General features: G+C 46.3%; 1 protein-coding gene across 1 annotated transcript; it reads right to left on the reverse strand.

The window, feature by feature from the left end:
- Positions 1–15593, reverse strand: FAM83A (family with sequence similarity 83 member A). Its single transcript, XM_060242935.1, has 4 exons — positions 14846–15593; positions 11966–12133; positions 7514–7638; positions 1–556 (listed from the first exon to the last, which is right to left on the reverse strand). Exons 1-4 carry the CDS (start codon positions 15326–15328, stop codon positions 4–6), a joined length of 1329 nt encoding a protein of 442 aa, XP_060098918.1. The 5' UTR covers positions 15329–15593; the 3' UTR covers positions 1–3.
- Positions 15594–21733: the final 6140 nt, after the last annotated feature.

Consider the following 21733-nt stretch of genomic DNA (forward strand, 5'->3'; position numbering starts at 1 on the left):
CAGTCATCTAATCAAGTTGGCTTTCTGAAGACACCTCCAGACTGGGTAAAGTGGAGCCCTGTTGACATCCTCCGGCCAGATTCTCATGGACCTGTAGAGATTCACATTGTTGTAAAGGGCCACCGGTGAATCGGTGATGTACTGTCGCTGGTAGTAGTTGACCTGGACGCTGCTCGGTGGCGGGGTTGTCTTGAACGAGGTGTAGCCCTGGAAATGATGGGATCTGTTGAGTGGGGGAGGGGAAAGCGGGGGGCCGCTGTAAGCGGGAGACCTGGGAGGCTGCTTGGGTGGGGCGGAGCTGTGGTTCGACCCGCCGCTGCACAGATCCGACAGGGTGTGGGTTCTTCCTCGGTTGCTGCTGCTGCTGAGGCTGCCCTGGGTCGCTGCTGTGGTCTGGTCGAGCAAGAAGGGCGTGGTGTGCGATGGGGGCCTCAGCCCGGCCACAGGCTTGGACGTGGCATAGAGGTGACGGAATTCCTCATCGAAGAGCTCCACCACTTGGCCGGTGAACTTGGAGAGGAAGTTGCGATGGACCTGGCCGCACAGCCACGTGAAGCTAGCAGGAAGAAGAGCAAAGTGTGAGTAGTAGAGTGTGATCGGTTTTCAGCAGGGGTCGTTTTGCAGAAAAATAGGTGTTGGAGTCATTAGCATATGCCACCTGCCCCCCAGCCAAAAGCAACCTGATGCAAGAAAGGAGAGCCCTGGGCAAGTGAGACCTGTTTGGACTGACTAGAGATTCAGCCAGCCCAAGCAGGCTTCGCTCGCCTGTGGCTCTCCTGGGCTGCCCACCCCCAGTCAAAAGGCCAGCAAGATACCCATCACCCCAAATCACATAGGAAGTGGAGAAAGGGTGATGTGGGCTTCTCCAGGGGTTCATGAGGGCTGCTGGGGGTGTGGCAAAGCCCCTGGTGGCTGACTGGCTGGCTGCTCTCCTACTCCAGAGATTGTTATGCAGCTGCACGTATTATTCAATGGACAAGGTAGGTGTGGAGGAAGAGGGGGAACCGGCAGAAAGGTTCAGAAGCTGTGCTCCTGTGAGCTCCTGTTGAATCTGAGGCCTAGTTTTAAGTGACTGATTATGAAATAAATGGCCACCAATTTGTTTCACTATTTAGGTTTCCTGTTTACTGCCAATCGGTGGGTCTTTGCCACTTTTTTTTTTTCAAACTGTATTGCCCAATATGTTGCCTGCAAAGTTGCTTTTTTGTTTGTTTTATCTCTGCCGGGTAAAAACAAGGGGTATTTTTTTTTTTGCTTGTTTAAGGAAAGGTAGAAATCCAGAGAAAGGATCTGCAAATCCTCTGGAGGACTGAGTGGGGCCCTTGCTCATCACTCCAATCCCCATGGCACTTCATAGTTAATAAGAAGAGAAAATCTGTATTCAGGGGGCCCCCACCCACCATGCTCATGGCCTGTGTTCAGGCTTGAGGGGGACTTCAGGTTTTGGCAAAACCGAGCTCCGAATAAGGCACACGGTGTTTCCAGATGTTGCTTAATGCCATCAATTATTTTCAAGCTGAAACACATGTATTAGGGGGAAGGGGGGAAAAAAAGGGGCGTGTGAAAGAGATATGTCCAAGCCCAAAGCAAACTCGGTTTCTGATAGAAATCTTTCTGGAGTGAATCCAGGATGTTTGTTTCAAGGAATTCACACTCCTGCATATTTTGTTATGTTTACCACTCCCTAAAAGTGATTCTTGCAAGTAGAACAAAATAGGAGTCGATTGCACCTTTAAGACCAACTTAGCTTTATTCGGAACGTAAGCTTTCGTGTGCTCTTAAGCACGCTTCATCAGACGAGGAATCCAGCACAGTGGGCAGAGCCATACAGAGCTGGTAGGCAGTTTTGCATTCTGGGCCACAGCCTACCAGCTCTGTATGGCTCTGCCCACTGTGCCGGATTCCTCGTCTGATGAAGCGTGCTTAAGAGCACACGAAAGCTTACGTTCCGAATAAAGCTAAGTTGGTCTTAAAGGTGCAATCGACTCCTATTTTGTTCTACTTCAGACCAACACGGCTGCCTACTTGGATCTATCTTGCAAGTGGAGAGAGCGTGCACTCTGTTCGTCCGCTGCAGGCAAAAGGACGAAAAGTCTTGTGGCATTTAAAAGACATCCTGACCTTGATGGCCCAAGCTAGCCGCAATTCATCAGATCTCAGAAACTAAGCAGGGTCAGCTTCGGGCTTGGATGGTAGACCACCAAGGAAGTCCAGGGTTGCTACGCAGAGAAGATATTGGATTTATATCCCACCCTCCACTCTGAATCTCAGAGTCTCAGAACGGCTCACAATCTCCTTTATCTTCCTCCCCCACAACAGACACCCTGTGAGGTGGGTGGGGCTGGAGAGGGCTCTCACAGCAGCTGCCCTTTCAAGGACAACCTCTGCCAGAGCTATGGCTGACCCAAGGCCATTCCAGCAGGTGCAAGTGGAGGAGTGGGGAATCAAACCTGGTTCTCCCAGATAAGAGTCCGCGCACTAAACCACTACACCAAACTGGCTCTCTGAATAAGGCACATGGTGTTTCCAGATGTTGCTTCATACCATCAGTTATTTTCAAGCTGGAACAGGGCAAAGCAAAAAAAGGGTGTGAAAGAGGTATGTCCAAGCCCAAAGCAAACTCAGTTTCTGGCAGGCAATGGCAAGCCACCTCTGAATGCCTCTTGCCTTGAAACCCTACGGGGTTGCCATAAGTCGGCTGTGACTTGAGAGCACTCTCTTCCCACCACCACCAGCCAAAAGACGAACTCATTGATTGTGGCATAAGCCATCGTGAGCAAGAACCCACTTTGTCAAGTGCGTGACATGGGACGGTTGACAGACAGACACAGGGTGATGAACAGCAGAAGGGTGGTGGTGGAATTGCTACAAAAAGAGGTGCGTGGGACCAGTCTGTCAAGACAAGGCGGTTGATGTTGCATGACAATGCAGGCGACAGGAACGCAGGATGAATCGGAACAGGAACAATTGCTGTTTGTAATGAGCTCAACAATCCCAAGTCCCTACTGAGTCCCAATCTGATCATATCAAATCTTGCCTGGGAATGTCAACTCAGCGGCTTCTCTCTGGAGTCCTCCTCTGAACCTTTAAGACAGTGTCCCTGGGAACCAAAATGCTCCTCCACTTTTTTGTTTCCATTTTAATGTCTGATTCTTGTCTGTCTATTCTGCCTAGAAACTGCCCCGTATAGCCAATAACAGGGAGAGATTTCTTTGCACCCAGCACCATCCATCACATTGGGGGGTCGTGGCGGTTCAAATTCCCCTCTACAATTGCTGTTCGCTCCATGGTGGAAAACATCCAAACCTCAGGTCCCCAACTTGGCGCCCACTAACACCTTTCCTCTTGCCCACCAATTGTTTTTAGAAAGTGGGTGGGGCCAGAGGGGGGCCTTTGCCCAGCAAGCTTTCTGATTGACTAATGGAGGTTTGATTGGCTGCACAGATTTTTAAAAATACTGCTTTGGCACCAGCTTCCATCACAGCACAAGGATCTTCACTATGTACATCTCTTGAGAGCCAGTTTGGTGTAGTGGTTAAGTGTGTGAACTCTTATCTGGGAGAACTGGGATTCCCCACTCCTCCACTTGCACCTGCTGGAATGGTCTTGGGTCAATCATAGCTCTCATAGGAGTTGTCCTGGAAAGGGCAGCTGCTGTAAGAGCTCTCTCAACCCCACCTACCTCACAGGGGAAGAGGTTTTTTGGGGGGAGGTAAAGGAGATTGTGACTGCTCTGAGATTCAGAGTATAGGGCAGGATATAAATCCAATATCATCATCTTCTTTTCTTGCGGCAGCTATGTCGTGGCAGCCATCCTGTGTTTGTGCCAGGGCTTTTTTTGTAGCAGGAGCTCCTTTGCATATCAGGCGACCCCCCCCCCCCCCACTGATGTAGCCAATCCTCCAAGAGCTTCCAGGGCTCTTAATACAGGGCCTACTGTAAGCTTCAGGAGGATTGGCTACATCAGGGGTATGTGGCCTAATATGCAAAGGAGTTCCTGCTACAAAAAAATCCTGGTCTGCACTTACCATGCTGTGTCAGAACTCCAAAAGTACCTGCAGGCTCCAAAAGGCTTAGGGACCCCTGATCTAGACAGCCTGTATGTTTCCTCCATGAAGTCACTTTGGGGGGTGGATGTGCATCTTCAAAAACCACATGGGGGAGGAAAAAATTCACCCTCTCCTCCCTTCACTGCAGCCTTGATGTACCCCCACCCCACACCCTTTAAACTTCCTCAAAGCGCTTTGCTCTTCCACAGATTTCCCAACATAGCCTCAAGTCTGGCTTTCCATAGTGTTGCCTTTTGTATTTAGGAATGTGCTGGCTGTTTGCTTTGCTTTTGTGGACCACGGCCAACTTTGCTAGATCTCTCTGGCTTGCTGCCCGTCCTGGTACTACAAAATGCTTAGGCAGTAGGAGAAGCTATTTGGTTGGCAGCACAAAGTGGCTGGTCTTGCAAACGAACCGCTGAGCTGGTAGCTTTTCCTGTCTGAGTCGACTCTTACTCATTCGCTCTCACAACCTAGGACCAGACAGCTACTCCTGGGGCCAGAACACGGCTGCTGCAATTCCTGTCAAGCACTTCGCAGCAAGGGAGTTCATTGAGTTTGACAAGGAAACGCTGGATGTAGCCAGAATTGAGCAAGCTTTGATTTGTGGGCACTGGTCAGAGCATGACAGGCCATCCCTTGCAGTGAATTCTTGCTGTGCATTTTTATACGCTTTAGTCTGCTCCAACCCCCCTTTAGTGCCAGCTGCATAGTCAACGGCCATCGGCTCACGAAATGCATGTCAAATTCACTCAACTGAAGTCTGGCTTGTAGCTGCAGGCCCTGTGTGACTTCTCAGCTGTTGGCTCCTCCGGCGTTGCATTTCAAATGTTGAGAGAGCCTGCTCTGTGCAGAATTGCATGGGTCTGTAATTTTACTATGTCTTTCTATAGATGATATGCATGTGGGCATGTGAGAACTGAATTGGATGTTGCTGCCTGGTTTATTGGAGCCAGACGACCCAAGCTGGGGACTTGGGAACAATGGGCAGCAGGATCCTAATTTCTGCTGCCCTGCTCCAATCACGGGCCCCCCTGCTGGTTTGAATGGACCAATAGAGTGTTTGCACGGAAACCCTGACATGTATATAAGTTGGCCCGATGGGCCCAGTCTTCAGTCTTGTGCTCAGCCTTACTATGTAGTCAATAAAGAGCTGATATTTCACTACCACCTCGACTCATCGATCCATAGAACCCATTATATTATAGTGCCCGCTTCAGTTCTCACATGAATCCACATACATAACACTTTCATTTCCACATTTTGCACAGTGAAAGAACTGCTTTCAGGCTGCAAGGACCTTCCTAATTGAAATCAATATTCCTTGTGATCTCAAAGCGCCCGCTTACTGAGGAGGTTACCTGCTGTATCTCTGCATGCTGCTGTTCTCCAGCTAAGCTTCCTCCTTCCCACCCTCTTCTGCCGGAAGCAGATAATTTAGAATGTGTCTGCACTGCACCGCTGGGTATGGCATTATCATTGTGTTACAGCAATCGTATCCCTCACCTCCTGGAGTGTCTTATCCACTCAGGAAAATCCAGTTGCAAATTATTACTGTGACCCATAGCTCAGTAAGTGGATGCAGCCTCTGGCACCTCTTTTAACTAAGGACGATTGGTTCAGTCACTGCCAATGCAGAGATGCTGCAGAATAACCTAGCCCTGTCCCAAGGAGGCTGTCTCATGTCTTTGCAAGAGCCACTGCTCTTGGCTTGTTACCAGGGCTTTTTTGGTAGAAAAAGCCCAGCAGGAACTCATTTGCATCTTAGGCCACACCCCTGATGTCACCATTGTTTTACATGGGACTTTTTTGTAGAAAAAGCCCAACAGACCTCATTTTCATATTAGAAAAAGAAGAAGATGAAGATATTGGATTTATATCCCGCCCTCCACTCCGAAGAGTCTCAGAGCAGCTCACAATCTCCTTTATCTTCCTCCCCCACAACAGACATCCTGTAAGTAAGTGGGGCTGGAGAGGGCTCTCACAGCAGCTGCCCTTTCAAGGACAACATCTGCCAGAGCTACGGCTGACCCAAGGCTGTGCTAGCAGCTGCAAGCGGGGGAGTGGGGAATCAAACCCAGTTCTCCCAGATAAGAATCTGCACACTTAACCACTACACCAAACTGGCTCTTAGGCCACACCCCGACACCAAGCCAGCCAGAACTGTGTTCCTGCTTTTAAAAAGCCCTGCTTGTTAGCATCCAGTCAGAATGCATACATACAGGACTTTTTTTGAGCAGGAACGCAGTTCCGGCTGGCTTGACATAAGGAGGTGTGGCCTAATATGCAAATAAGTTCCTGCTGGTTTTTTTTCCTACCAAAAAGCCCTGTATGAAACAATGGTGCCTTCAGAGAGTGTGGCCTAATATGCAAATGAGTTCCTGCTGGGCTTTTTCTACAAAAAAGAAGAGAAAAGCCCTGCATACATAGAACAAGAGCTCCCAGGGAAGGGGAGACCTTCTGTGAGGGTGAATGATTCAGAATTGTAGCACCCAAGTATTTTTAGCTCTTGAGATGGAAAATTTGTAGTAAAAATCATTAACTGCTAGCTTGCTGCTCTGGGGAATCAAAACCTGTGCTTTGGGGTAGCCACCCTCCCTGCCATATGGTACGGTTTGTATAACTGGTTGACATGCCTAACCTTTTGATTTAACCCAGAAGGAGAGAAAGAGACAGGCATTTTAGTCCCAATGGAGGATCAACAGGCATGTTAACGTGTTTGACTAACCATGTGGCTCAATGGTACAACATTTCCTTGGCATGCAGAAAGTACTGGGTTCAATCCCTGGCACCTACCATTTAAAGGATCGGGGAGTAGATGATTTGAAAGCCCTTTGCCAGACCCTGGAAGGCCAGTCGGAGTAGACAATACTGACCTTGATAGACCAAAGATGTGACTCAGAGTAAGGCAGCTTTATAGAAGTTCCCTGGGTTCCACATGTACACTACACACTGCTCAATGCAGCGTTATCCTACACAGCCCTTGCTGGCCTCCTGGTTAGGCAAAATGTTCAAAAATCTAATTATTCCAGCCCAGTGGATAGCTGAGTGAAACATCCTGCTACCCAACCTTATTCTCCCAATGCTGCTGTTTCTCCCTCTTTTCTATCTGCCCCCTTCTGTTCTCTGCGCCTGTTCTTCCAGCCTGTGACACTCTTTCTTAGCATAGGATACAGTACTGCTCCTTGGCTTGGAAGGGCAAATGGAGAGTTCTTCTAACGCCACTTTCAAATATAAAGGACTGAGAGTTCAGTCCGCAGATCAGGACTGTTTGTAGCTGTGCCAGTGCTTTTTCCAAGTCCAAGAAAGCACACTTTGGCAGCCAGAAAATGTTGCCTTCATCCGCTCACTGGAGAACAGCTGCTGTTCTCATCAGACACAAAGCACGCTGAGTACCTGAATTTTAGCTCAAGAAACAATCTTGAACCGAACTCTTGTTACAAAATGGGAGCAGGTGGTCTTACCTGTACGAACCAGATAGAACATATCTCCAGTCTGAGATGATGAATTTTTCTTGGATTTGCCCTGAGAATTTCCGGCCCGATTTAGCACAGTAAACTTCTCCGGTAACGCTTCGCACGGAAATATTCTGTCAAAAGCAAAGCACATGAAATAATATTCTATTTATTATGCTGATGCTTGCAAATACTGCTTGCATTCTGAGACTTTCCTGGCCGCCACTGTCAATCCTTCCCTCTGAATCTGAGAATTATTACAGTTATGAGTATAGATAGGGCTTTTTTTTGAGCAGGAATGCACAGGAACGCAGTTCTGGCTGGCTTGGTGTCAGGGGGTGTGGCCTAATATGCAAATGAGTTCTTGCTGGGCTTTTTCTACAAAAGCCCTGTGTGAAACAATGGTGACATCAGGGGGTGTGGCCTAATACGCAAATGAGTTTCTGCTGAGTTTTATTTTTTTATACAAAAAAAGCCCTGCGTGTAAGTGGTTGGGTGGAAGAAAGAAGCAGTCCAGAGTGATGGTTTCAAGTTTATATGCTTCTGGCCGCCACTTCACCCTCAGCCCCCTCCTCCGGTGGGAAGCTGATTTGGATATATGATGGGAGAACTTCCATGGAAACCTGTATTTGGGTACCTCTGTGCTAGTTATGGGCAGGGTCACATCCCAAGCTCCAAGATTGAGTGTATGTCAGCATGGATGTTCCCATGTGGGATTAGTCACAACCAGGGGTTGTTTTGTAGAAAAATAGGTGGCGAAACTCATTAGCATATGCTGCCCCCCCCCCCAGCCAAAAGCAACCTGATGCAAGAAAGGAGAGTCCCAGGCGAGCGAGGCCTGCTTGGGCTGGCTAGAGATCCAGCCAGCCCAAGCAGCCCTTGCATACCTGGGGCTCTCCTGGGCTGTCCCCCTGCTTTGTCTAAAGGCCAGCAAGCCACCCGCTGCCCAAAATCACCTAAATGGAGAAAGGGTGGTGCAGGCTTCTCCAGGCTTAATGAGGGCTGCTGGGGGCATGGCAAAGGCCCTGGTGGCTGGCTGGCTGCCGCTCTCCTACTCCAGGGATTGTTATGCAGCTGCACCTACTATTCAATGGACAAGGTGGGTGGGGAGGAAGAGAGGGAACCTTCAGAAAGGTTCAGGAGCTGCGCTCCTGTGAGCTCCTGCTGAATCTGAGGCCTTGTCACAACCATGCTTTTGGGAGATACACAATGTGTGTGAAATAACGCTGGCTGTGGGACGAACACAAGACATGTATCTTTTTCTACTGGAATGCGTAAGTGGCCCCATTCAGAGTTAGTGTAAAGGGTAAGTATCGCTGGGTGCCTGCCAAGCATATAGGCTGGAAAACCAAAAGATGCTGAGAAATAAACCGTCAAATAACTAATTGAAATTTGCACTTGTATATAATAAAATCTTTGTATTAAAGCGATGTGTTTAGTAATGCTTTCATACAATCTAGTGATATCCTGTAGTCAATTACAATGTCAGAAATATACAAGCTGGCGGTAACGACTATCTCATGCAAGACGTTCTCGCAGGCATTCAGATATTTAAAGTGACTGATGCACTCAAAGGTGCACAGCACCAATTTATCTTAAACTGTTCTTGTCAATAGTAATCTCCACAAATGGTACAAATACATTAGTGGTACAACTACAAGGATCGAAGCACTGCTGTTGAAGACGCAGCTGCGCTGGGCAGGGCATATTTCTAGGATGGAAAACCACCGCCTTCCCAAGATTGCTCTGTATGGCGAACTCTCCACCGGCCATCGAAATAGAGGGGCACCAAAGAAGAGGTACAAGGACTCCTTGAAGAAATCCCTTGGCACCTGTCGCATCAACCATCACCAGTGGTCTGACCTAGCCTCAGATCGCAAAGCATGGAGGCACACCATCCACCAGGCTGTCTCTTCCTTTGAGAACGCACGCATCGCTGGTCTTGAGGACAAAAGGAGATTGAGGAAGAATCGCACTGCTACAGCACCAACCCCAAATCAGACTTTTCCCTGCAGCCACTGTGGCCGGATCTGCCTGTCCCACATTGGTCTTGTCAGCCACCAGCGAGCCTGCAGCAGACGTGGACTACTGCACCCTTCTTAAATCTTCGTTCGCGAAGTCAAGCCGAGAGAGAGAGAGAGAGAGAGAGACAACTACAAGGCCTACAGGCTAGCAGAGGGTCCATCCAAGACTGGATATGGCAGGTCCACTTCCCAACGCGAGAAGTACTCAGTGACTTTGGAGGAATCTGCTTGGCAAGCAGAAGGTCCCAGGTTCAATCCCGGCATCTCCAATTAAAAAGGGTCCAGGCAAGTAGGCATGAAAAACCTCAGCTTAAGACCCTGGAGAGCTGCTGCCAGTCTGAGTAGGCAATACTGACTTTGATGGACCGAGGGGCTGATTCAATATAAGGCAGCTTCATATATGTTCATATATATAAGATGTTTGAACTTGAAATGTTTTATTGATTGTAAATTTATGTATTTTTATTATTGATGTACATCCCCCAGAGCCTGACATTAGCTAATAATATTATTATTATTTCCAGAGCTCAAATGCTGGTTGTTGCTTTTTTAAAAAAAAAAAACAGAGTCATTTACTACTGAAGGGCAATCTTTAGATACCAACAGATGCTGCAGTTGTAAATACTGACATTCAACAGAGTCTGGCAAGTAAAATCTAGACCTCAGCTGAGACGACGACAAAAACTCATCATTATAGTCTACCAGTTGGTCCAAAGTAAAAATCCCCCTGTCGCTCCAAGCTTTCCATACAAAAGATTTCTTCCCAATTTTCTTGGTCTGGATTGGTTTTGAATGTGGAAATGGATCAAATTGATATTGCTGCAGAAACTACAGGAGAAATGAGATCCACCATAGCATAGGCACTTAAAGAAGGGCACCAGTCAAGAAATCTCCAAAGGAGACCAAGAGGGATAGTCCAACTAAGAGGAGTGATCCCAATAACTAGTACAAGTTAATGGATATGCTTGATTATATAAACTAAGATTAGGGAAACCAGGTCCTCCTTCATTAAATACGAGTTGTGTCCTCTTTAAAGACATCTGAGGAGGTAATGAACCCCACATAAATTTTCGAAGTAAAGCATTAATTGTATGAATATATCTACAAGGTATATGAAAAGGAATTACACGTAATCTGAGGTTTAATATTGATTTTGAGTGTAATATTGATTTTGAGGCAAATTTAAGGTTGCCCATTTGTTCAAATCCAAAGATATATCAGCAATCGGCTTGTTGAAATTTAGCATAATCATATGCATAATATAGCTAAGAATCATTATTCCAAGGTAAGTAATTACATCTGGACACCACCAAAAATGTCCATGAGTAAATACACTCTGAAATGTTATCTCTAAATGGCACCAACTCAGATTTTGTCCAATTAATCAGAGGCAGACAAGTCTCCAAAGAAATTGATCACATTAATTAATGCAGAAATGAAAGACTGAAGTTCCAAAATAAACAATAAAAGATCATTTGCATCAAGAATAATTTTACATTTCAAAGAATTCCAAAACCATGAACATAATTATTTTGTCTGATGGCAAGCCGGAGGTTCCAGACGTAGGTCCTTTCTGCACCTGCCTTCTGCTGTGGTTTCTGAGTGCCTTTCAAACTCACCTTCCTGTGAGGTAGGTTAGGCTGAGAGCGCATAGCTGGCCTAGGGTCCCTTGGTGGACTTCCATGGCAGAGTGTGGATTACAATCTTGGTCTCCCAGACCCCTGTCCAGCACTCTAATTTCTGTGTCACACTGCACTTGGCAACTAACAGAGATTCTTTATAAGAGTTATTGGTCTTCTCTGTGTGTGAAGTGTTGGCACGTTGCAGCAAACGTATGGTGACCCCATAGGGTTTTTAAGGTAAGAGATGAGCAGAGGTGAGTCACCATTGCCTGTGTCTGCATAGTAATCCTAGACTCCCTTTGTCCCTGTTTAGGGACTGCGTAGTAATCCTAGACTCCCTGCTTAGCTTCTGATGAGACTGGGCTAGCCTGGGCCATTCAGTTCAGGGCAGTTATTGGTCCTATCTATTCATCCTAAATACATGCCAAATTTGCATTAGTGTAGAATATTTATCCTCTGTCCCTGCTGCTGTAGCATCTAAGGCAATGAAGAATATTTTTTTTAAAAAATAACACATATTGCAAAACAGATAAAAATTATTCTTGTCCATATCTGGACTGGCCTAAGACACATTACCATCTCTACTGGGGGGGGGGGGGGGATTCCCTTGCTCCAACATGAAACCATCCAATAGCCCAGCATTTGCCTCCTTTGAACAGCATCCCAAAATTTCCCCTTCCTCCAGATGTTATGTAGAGTTCAGTATGGAGATTAACCCTCCCGCCCCACCAAAAAAAAAAGAATGACACATGCTGTGATTCAAGGGAACCCGTACAAAGGATAAGCAGGCAGGAGTTTGCAATGGCCAAGGGTACCTTGAAGTGCTCCTCTGAGACATGTAGTTTGTTGCACATCTCGGTGAAGAGCTGGAGGTTGCTGTGGTCCAGGAGCAAGTAGACAAAGACTTTCCGCTTGTTTGCCGCTTCTAAGACATCGCAGAAGATCTCAGTATCACTGAACACATCCATCAAAATAGCCAGTACCTAGAAGGGAAAAGCCAGAGTAGAAATAGAGCATCAGGAATGGACATCATCCTTGAGACATGAGGAGATGACAGTCCTACAATTGACTTCCAGCATTCTGAAAATCCTTCACATATCCTTATTTTAGTCACGCTGACAACAACCTTGGTAAATATTTGTTTTAAAAATGCTTTTAGATTAGGGTTACCAATCCCCAGGTGGGGGCAGGGGATCCTCCAGTTTGGAGGCCCTCCCCACGTTTTAGGGTCATGAGAAAGCAGAGGGACGGGAGGGAAATATCTGCTGGGAACTTTATTATTCCCTATGGAGATGTATTCCCATAGGAAATAATGGAGAATGGATCTGCGGGTATCTGGGGCTCTGGGAGGGCTGTTTTTTTGAGGTAGAGGCCCCAAATTTGCAGCATAGCATCTGGTGCCTCTCCCCAAAACACCCTCCAAGTTTCAAAAAGATTGGACAAGGGGGTCCAATTCTATGTGCTCCAAAAGAAGGTGCCCCTATCCTTCATTATTTCCTATGGAAGGAAGGCATTTAAAAAGTGTTCAGTCCCTTGAAATGTGATGGCCAGAACTCCCTTTGGAGTTCAATTATGCTTGTCACACCCTTGCTCCTGGCTCCACCCCCAAAGTCCCCAGATATTTCTTGGATTGGACTTGGCAACCCTATTTTACATGGATCTTAAAAGTTACATAAATGTTACATTGTATAGCAAGAGTATTTTGCCATTTAAAACAATATTTCCAACATTGGTAGAAAATGGGTATAATTTAGTTAGTCTCAACATTTTAACCAAATGCCAGATTCTTTACCTAACTTACAAGGTTGTTGTCAGCATGACTAAAATGATACCCAATGGTTGAAATTTCAGAACCAACAGGCTGAAATTAAATCAGAAGAGTTTCAGGCTCAACATTAGGAAGAACTTTCTGACAGAGTGGTCTCTCAGTGGAGCAGACTTCCTTGGGAGGTGGTGGGCTCTCCTTCCTTGGAGGTTTTTAAACAGAGGCTAGACGGCCATCTGACAGCAATGAAGATCCTTTGAATTTAGGGGGAGGTGTTTGTGAGTTTCCTGGATTGTGCAGGGGGTTGGACTAGATGACCCTGGAGATCCCTTCCAACTCTTATTATATGATTCTATGATATACCAGATTCTGTACAACTGTCTTCATAGACAAGTTCTTTGTACTTTGGCAATTCTTGTTAAGGTTGTCTCAGATATCAATAGATCTAGAATCATATTCCTGTTAGGTAGGCCAGTAGTGAGCCCTGACCTGGATATAGCGATGTTAGATCACAGAAGTTAAGTAGGGTCAGCCCCGGTTAGTATTTGGACGCGAGACCACCAAGAAACAGAAGGGTCCTTATGCAGAGGCAGGCAATGGCAAACCACCTTTGGTTTTTGTCTTGAAAACCCTGCAGGGTTGCCATTAAGTCTGCTGCTACTTAACAGCACTTTCCACCAACACCAAGTCAATATTCTTCTGCCATTTGGTTAATCTAAAATCTATGTGTCTGGAGGCTGTGAATGCTTTTTTACAGATGTCACCCATTAAACGCTACAATTTTAGCTTCTGTTTTGGTTTTCAACTGCAATCTTACAGAAGTTACAAAAGGTATGTTTGCAATCACTCACTTGAAATAGCAGAGGAGACTATGCTCAAGAACTTCTCTTGTCTAACCAAAGGCATCCTTAACAGCCAGTGTGGTGTACTGGTTAGAGCAGGGGTCCCCAACCCTTTTGAGCCTGTGAGCACCTTAGGAATTCTGACACAGAGTGGCAGGTGCAACTACAAAATGGCTGTCACAAGAGGAGGAGCCAACACAAAATGGCCACTGCAGGAGGCAAAGACACACATGCACACACAAGGAAGGCCAAATGAAGAGAACAAGAGGAATGATTTGAAAAAAAAATAGCACTGGTGAAGAGTATAAAAACTCCAGTGGCAGCTTTTGCTGAAATGTTATTTTAACCTGCACAGGCAATCAGAGCTCCAGGAACCAATCAGGAGCGCTGCTGGGCAGTAGCCCCACCTGGCCACACCCACTTTCTACAAACACGATGGGCACTGTGTTGGGGACCCCTCAGTTACATTGTCAGACAAGGACCTGGAGACTTGCGTTTGAATCCCTGCTCATCCATGGACATTTGCTGGGTGACCTTGGGACACTCTCAGCGTAACATACCTTACAGGGCTGTTGTGAGGATAAGATGGAGGAGAAGGAAACAATGCAAGGTGCTTTGGGTCCCTATAGGAAGAAGTGGTAGGGTAGAAGTGGAGTAACTAAATAAATGAATTTTGTATTGCCCTGCCAACAAAGTTGGATCAGTGTTGGGCATTTCTGGGGGAAATAATGTTCATTTGGGGAACTGGCTGGGATGGCAATAGAGATCTGAGCCATCTTCATGGGCATCCCTCAAATTTTGCTACCCTAGGCCCAACCTACTCCTATGGAAGAGCAGTTATGATTGCCAGCCTCCAGCTGGGGCCTGAGGATCTCCTGCTTTTATAGCTGATCTCCAACTGGCAGAGATCAGCTCCCCTGGAAAAAGTGACTGCTTGGAAGGGTGGACTCTATGACATAGTACTACGATGAGGCCCCTCCTTTCCACAAACCCCGCCCTCTCCCGGATACACCCCCAAAGTCTCCAGGTGTTTTCCAACACAGACCTGGCAAACCCTAGAAGAGCCCATCAAATTTCAGTTCCCGTACCTGGCTTGTCTTGTTAATGCACCGGCGTATAAGGTCTCTGATATTGCTGTTCTTATTGGTTTGGAAATACACCGTGGCGCTGGACTTCTCTTTTAGGTATGGCTTTTCTGCCGTGCTCCATGTGTGAAATAGGGCTGGCTCGCTGCCTTCTGAATTGAGTGGGAAATACGTCCCCGACGGCATGGACCTGGTGTCGTTCGTCTGCCTCGGCCCAGCTTCCCCATCCGCATGAGTGTCATTGGCATAGTAAGGTTCCCTGGTATTCCTCTCAATGTATTGCGCTTCCTCTGAAGACAGGAAGTCCACTTCTCCCTCTTCCTCCAAGGCCTTGAAGTAGGACTGGACCCCACCATCCAAGAAGGCGTCGGTGGCTAGTCGCACGCTCTCGTTGTGGCTGAAATCTGCTTTGGCCAGTCGGAATGACTGGTTCTTGACCTCCTCCAGTCGCCTCCGAATCTTGCCCATGTGTTTCAAGCGGTTCATGATTCCTCACTGGGCTCATACGCTAGACTGAAGAGATGGCGCTGGCATGCCTCGTGTTTAAACAAAACTAATCTCGCAGGCCTCCCACCTGTAAGCCATCCAGGTGTAGAGATCCCACATCCAGCACCTGGCTGTGCTGTGCTGCAAATGCTCCTGTCAAGAGCATCATTTGTTAACGAAAACGCACAACCGTCAGGGCCCGAGGCGCATTTCCCCAGCCAACTCTCTCCTGATATAGACAGCTGAAGACAATGCACTTCAGGAACGATGGTGCTCCAAGTGGCATCCAGTTTTCAAGTTGATATATTGGCTCGTCTGAGAAAGTTACACCTTCTCCCCCAGGGAACAGGAAAGAAAGATTCAGCGGATCATTATCCAAGCCTGATTTCATCAGATGATTACGCTCTCCCTGTCACTCACCCTGACACGGCAACTATGAAGCAGGCACGGAGATCACACAAAAACATGTCTGAATACCTCGACACAATTGTCAAGCAGGCTTAGGGAGTGTGGGAGTTCCGACAGAATTTATTATCATGGAGCAGATAAGTCGAGTCTTGTTCCCAGACTCTGTCCATTGGGATGATCAAGAAATATCTGCAACAACAATTCACAATGCCTGGCTAAAGTTTTAGGTACAGAATGAAAGGTTAGGAAAAAAAAAAAGACAGAACAAAGCATGCATTAAACTCCAGTTATGGAAGTTTCATTGCCAACGAACGTGTCTCTGCACTCGCAGTGACAATGAAAGCACAATAGATGGATTTGTGGTGTGTGGAAACAAGCCTGCATAAAAGTCAAATTGAATACAGAAAAATGCAGAACCCATTCTGTGAGATATGGCAAAGTAGTTGATGCTGGTGGCAGTTGCATCAAGCTTCATCCAACTTCTGGTGATGCAGCAGCAAGGGTCATTTCTTAGGTGCCGGAGCTCATTAGCACAACTCCTTTGCATAACAACTTTGCATACGCTACACACCCCTGACATCACCAGAAGGTGTACTAAATGTTCAGCATCTTCCTTAAAATGCTTCTTGAATTATAATTATCATTTACCATTTTCGCACACAGCTTACCTTGCAGTCACAATCCTGCTCCCTCCGCAGCATCTGACGGATTTCCCACCATCTGCGCCGGAGTTACAGGAAGTGCCGCAGCTTTTGTGTAGCAAACGTAAACTGGGTTTTAGCGGTTTACGTTTGCTATGCAAAAGCTGCGGCACTTCCTGTAACTTCGGCGCAGATGGTGGGAAATCTGACCAGACGCTGCAGAGGGAACAGGATTGTGACTGCGAGGTAAGCCGTGTGCGAAAACGGTCATATAGTAAAACCTTACTCCCATCATACCTTTTAAATTACTTTCTCCTATGTGGCCACAGTGGCACAGTGATTTCCATCTGTCTGCTTCATATGTTTTGAATATTTTTCCTTTGGGGGGGCGGTAAAGAAAGAAAGCGCAGGATAAAATTTAGAGGTTCCGGAGCTCTGCTCCTATGAGCTTCTGCCCAAAATGAGGCCTGCCCATCAGGGTCCTCAAGGTAAGAAACATTCAGAGGTGGTTTTTCCATTTTCTTTATCTGTTTAGGGACCCTGGAGCTCCCTGGTGGTCTCCCACCCAAATACTAATTGGGCCCAGAGATTTTTTTGAGCAGGAACACACAGGAACGCAGTTTCGGCTGGTTTGGTGTCAAGGGGGTGTGGCCTAATATGCAAATGAGTTCCTGTTGGGCTTTTCCTACAAAAAAAGGCCTTGATTAGGCCCAACCCTATTTAGCTTCCATGATCTGACAAGATCAAGCTAGCCTAGGCTACCAAAGTCAGGTAAGCTAATTACCATCTATAAAAGGTTGGACACTCTGTGTTTCTTGCATTTCATGGCTCCATGATTCTTCTTTTCACACCACCTCTATAAAATACCTGCATAGTGAGGATTCACTCACTGGAACAGGGGGCTGTAGCCCATCCATTAAAACAAATGCTGAAATTTGTGTTTATTTATTTAATTTATCCCCCACCTTTCGCCCTAGCAGAGCTGACTGGTCCTGCTCTTTTCTGTTGTATCCTCACAACAACCCTGTGAGGTAGACTAGGCTAGGCTGAGATTGGCTAAAGTCCACGGCAGAGCTGGGATTTGAACCTGGGTCTCCCAGATCCTAGTCTGACACTAAGAACCACTAGGGTTGCCACATTCTTCCCTGGCCAATGGTGTGGGATGAAGGGTTGGGTTGCCAGATCCAGGTTTGGAAATTCCTGGAGATTTGAGGATGGAACCAGGGGAGGACAGGGCCCTCAGTGGGGTACAATACCATAAAGTCCACTTTCCAAAGCATCCATTTTCTCCAGGGGAAGAAGAAGAAGAATGCATTTTTATAGCCCACCCTTCTCTCTGAAGCAGAGACTCAGAGCGGCTTACAATCTCCTATATCTTCTCCGCCCACAACAGACACCCTGTGAGGTGGGTGGGGCTGAGAGGGCTCTCACAGCAGCTACCCTTTCAAGGACAACTCCTGTGATAACTATGGTTGACCCAAGGCTATTCCAGCAGCTGTGAGTGGAGGAGTGGGGAATCAAACCCGGTTCTCCCAGACAAGAGTCCGCACACTTAACCACTACACCAAACTGACTCCAAAGTGGGAACTGATCCCTGTAGTCTGGAGATGAGCTGAAATTCCAGGGTAATCCCCAGGTCCCATCTGGAGCCTGATATCCCCTAACCACCATGTCACACTGGCTCTCGAGAAAAGAAAATGTTAGTCTTTCAGATGTCACAAGACTCTTGTCTAATTCTGCAGCAATAGTCTTGACAGGGCCACCCTGCTAGCAGAACTGACACTAACACATCACAGTCGATCATCATCACCAGCCTGTAAGCAATTAATCAGCAACCTTTTAAGTTCAATCACTCAGGACAGAGGTATTTGGAATTATTAACCTGACAGGTAAATTATAGCCTGTCAGCCTCAATCAGACCAGCTAAAACCTGCATAATATGTGTTTGAGTTACTGCAGTTGTTGGTTTTTTTTGGCGGGGTAGTGGGAGGGGGTGTGTTGCCTAAAACTATGTCAACCTCAGGGCTGAAGAGGGTCACTACTTTTTTCTTCTAAAGAGCTTTGTGATAGGCAGCTATTCAACCGTTGCGGCTTTACTTGGTGAGAAAATGCAGTGATGGGGGATGCCTTGCCTGTTGAATGGCTACCTGTCAGCTTAAAAGAACAAAACTTTTGGTGGACCAGAATCTGCCACAGGTGGGTGCAGCTGCTGGAGAAAGCTCTCCAGAAGATCCACTTTCCATTAAAGTGTCTGGAGAAGTTGTCTTTAGTCTGCAAAATTTCCATCTGCTGGAATAAAACCTCGGTAGTCTTGAAGGTGCCAAGAAAACCCAATTTGTTTTTTGCAGCAACAAACCAACAGGCTAATTACCATGGAAGTCAAGGACACAGACCGAGACTCTATATATCAATTGCAATCTGATCACGGAGGATTTATTGGGCGGTATTGAGCCAGAGGCGAAAAGGAGGAGGAAACTGCCTGCGAATCTTGACAGATACCTCACAAAGGGCTGAGAAAAACTGCAGCTATTTATTTCCCACCTTTCTCCCCAATGAAGATCCAAAACAGCATACATCAGTCTCCTTGCCTCCATTTTCTCCTCACATTCACAACAACCCTGTGAGGTAGGTTAGGCTGACCAGCCCAAGGTCACCCGCTAAGCTCCCATCCAAGATGGGCTGAAACACTGACTACTAAACCCACCTGTGCTTTTATCTTTGATATGCCAATAAAGGTTGTCTTTCTGTCTGTCACTAAACCCATCCACTTGCTTAGGTGACTATTAAAAAGTTGTAAGGTTAAATTATCAACTTAAAAAAAAAGTTTAGAAAAGAGGATGTCCACATAAGTCCATGAAAAATGCCATACTATTAAGATTGGGTTGGTGAAAGGGAAGCTTCTAGCTTTCTCTCCCTCAAACCTGTTTCAGTCCCTGAATCTAGTGGGACATGGAGCATGCTTTTCCCATGATCCTCTTGGTAAGGATCACCATTTTGTTGGAACAGGATAACATGCATATGTTTCCTAAAGCAGGGTCCCCCAGTGTTCTCTCTCCCTCACTACTCAGCGGAGCAGTTCACGTCCTGAGCAGAATATAACTGCTGTAATCTTAAAATGGGCAATGGGCAGTGCAAGAACGTGTGTGGCTCCAGATTGCTGCTGAGAGAGGTTTCCTGTGTTAATTAATGACTGCTCACCTGCATGGGAAAACTGGGGGGGAGGGTTCCTCAACTTGTGGGCACAGCAGAATGGCAGCAACACAGCAGAATGGCTGCCACAAAATGGCTGCCAAAGGAGGCAGAGCCAGATACAAAATGGCTGCCTCATCTTACTTACAGTCACACAGTGAATAGCCTTGCGCTGTGATGAAAGAGTTGCTGCCCAAACAATGTTCTATAATTTATAATTTCAACATATATAACCACTCTTCCCTGAGTTCAGAGAAAGATTTTAAAAATCTTCACAATCAATCAAATCTCCAGTTCCCAACCAGAAGCCTTGCCAAGCAAAAGCCCCTCTTGGCCTAACTCACTTTCTAAAACACTTGGGCTGCATGGGAAACAGACTTGTCATAAAAAATTATGGAGTACTTACATAACGGCTAAGATCTCTGATAACATCAAAACTTGAACGTCCTCTCTGATCTTCGACTTTCTCTGCTATCTGGCTTCCTGTTTTAGAATATCTCACTTCATAAGAATATATTCCTAATATAATTAATGATTTCTTTATGGTATAATTTTATCTCATCTCTGCTGTTAGCACTTACAATATGACTTCCTTTAGTCCGTAGTTAATAAGTTCAAATATATATGTACATTTTCGATGGTTAAAACTTTATAATCAATTTTAATGTGTAAACTATTTAGCTTATTATGTTATATATTTGGTGCATGATCATACGACATAATATGCATGACCACCTTTGTATCTGATGATTTAAATGCAATAAAAATATGTGAAAGAAAGGAAACAGGCTTGCCAGCTCCTGGTTGGGAAATACTTGGAGATTTTGGGGCTGGAGCCTATGGAGGGTGGGGTTTCAATGGGGTATAATACCATAGAGTCCATCTTCCAACGTGTTAGCTGGAGACCAGCTGTAATAGTGGGAGATCTCCAGGAATGCTGTTGGGGACTGAAGGAAGGAAGGAAGGAAGGAAGGAAGGAAGGAAGGAAGGAAGGAAGGAAGGAAGGAAGGAAGGAAGGAAGGAAGGAAGGAAGGGATGGGGGAAATGGAGGTGGAAAGAAAGCAATTTTAAATGCATTCTCCAAGCCGCTGGATGGCTTGGCTTGGGAAGTGATTTAAAGAGATAAATGTCTTCTCCAAGTCAGCTGATGGGACAGTGGGGGCTTTGAGAGCCACACCATATGTGTGAAAGGGCGACACATGGCTGCAGTTTGGCCACCCCTCTTCTAGGGTTACCAGATGCCCTCTTTTTAGAAGACCTGTCTCTCCTCTTTTAGATTCTTTAAAAAAAACTATGACGTTTTTGAGGTTGAAAGATTAGGGATATTCCTAGTTGGTAGCAGTTATTACAGCTTAAATAGTAGGGGTATTTAAAATGAGATTTTTCATAGTGATCAGTTGTTTGAAGTAATCAGTCAGGTAATGTGTTGGGGTTTTTTTTGCTTTCCAAAATATGGTAACTCTAGTCCAGGGGTGGTCAAAGTTGATTAATATAAGAGCCACATAGAATAAACGTCAGCTGTTTGAGAGCAGCAAGACATGAATGTCAGATATTGGAAGGCAGGCAGGCAAATAGATAGGAGGAGGGGGAGTGAGTGAGGGAGAGGTGGAAAGAAAGCAACTTTACTTTTAAATGCATTCTCCAAGCCACCAGCTAGCTTGCTTGGAGAAGTGATTTAAAGAGACAAATGCCTTTTCCAAGCTGTCTGATGGGGCAGTGGGGCTTTGCGAGCCACACAATATGCCTGAAAGAGCCACAGTTTGGCCACCCCTGCTCTAGTCGTTCTGTACTGGAGGCCCGTATTTGGAGATCAGCGGCTTTCAGAACTTAGCCTAACAATGGCAAGAACAGCAAGGATCCTTCCAGTTGCTGTGCAGATGTCAAAGGTTGCCAGAGGTTCATAAACTGCAGGGGTATTATGTTCTGCCAATCAGAGACATTTTGCGGCGCCATCTTCTGCAGTCCAGCGGGCAACGCAAAGCAGAACGCTGCCCTCTTATTTCCTCCCTTCCCTCCGTGCAAAAAGAAGCGGTGGAGAGTTTCAACTCCCCAAAGCGGTAGCGTTATTAAGGGAAGGAAACCAGCCAGAAATTCACGCAGAATTCTCAAGCTATTTCAGTCATTGCAAGTTTTCTAAGCAGACTTGGTCTAAACAATACCTAGAGCA

The sequence above is a fragment of the Heteronotia binoei genome, chromosome 7, assembly GCF_032191835.1.
Source record: "Heteronotia binoei isolate CCM8104 ecotype False Entrance Well chromosome 7, APGP_CSIRO_Hbin_v1, whole genome shotgun sequence".
In the NCBI taxonomy this organism is placed as follows: domain Eukaryota; kingdom Metazoa; phylum Chordata; class Lepidosauria; order Squamata; family Gekkonidae; genus Heteronotia; species Heteronotia binoei.

What these genes read in the sequence shown, in the direction of transcription:
- FAM83A (XM_060242935.1), bottom strand. Translation starts at nt 15,328, where the DNA reads ATGAACCGCTTGAAACACATGGGCAAGATTCGGAGGCGACTGGAGGAG. An exon ending in GCATTAACAAGACAAGCCAG is followed by an intron (nt 12,134 to 14,845) that starts GTACGGGAACTG and finishes TTTCCCTTCTAG; the next exon opens with GTACTGGCTATTTTGATGGA. An exon ending in TCTCAGAGGAGCACTTCAAG is followed by an intron (nt 7,639 to 11,965) that starts GTACCCTTGGCC and finishes TGCTTTTGACAG; the next exon opens with AATATTTCCGTGCGAAGCGT.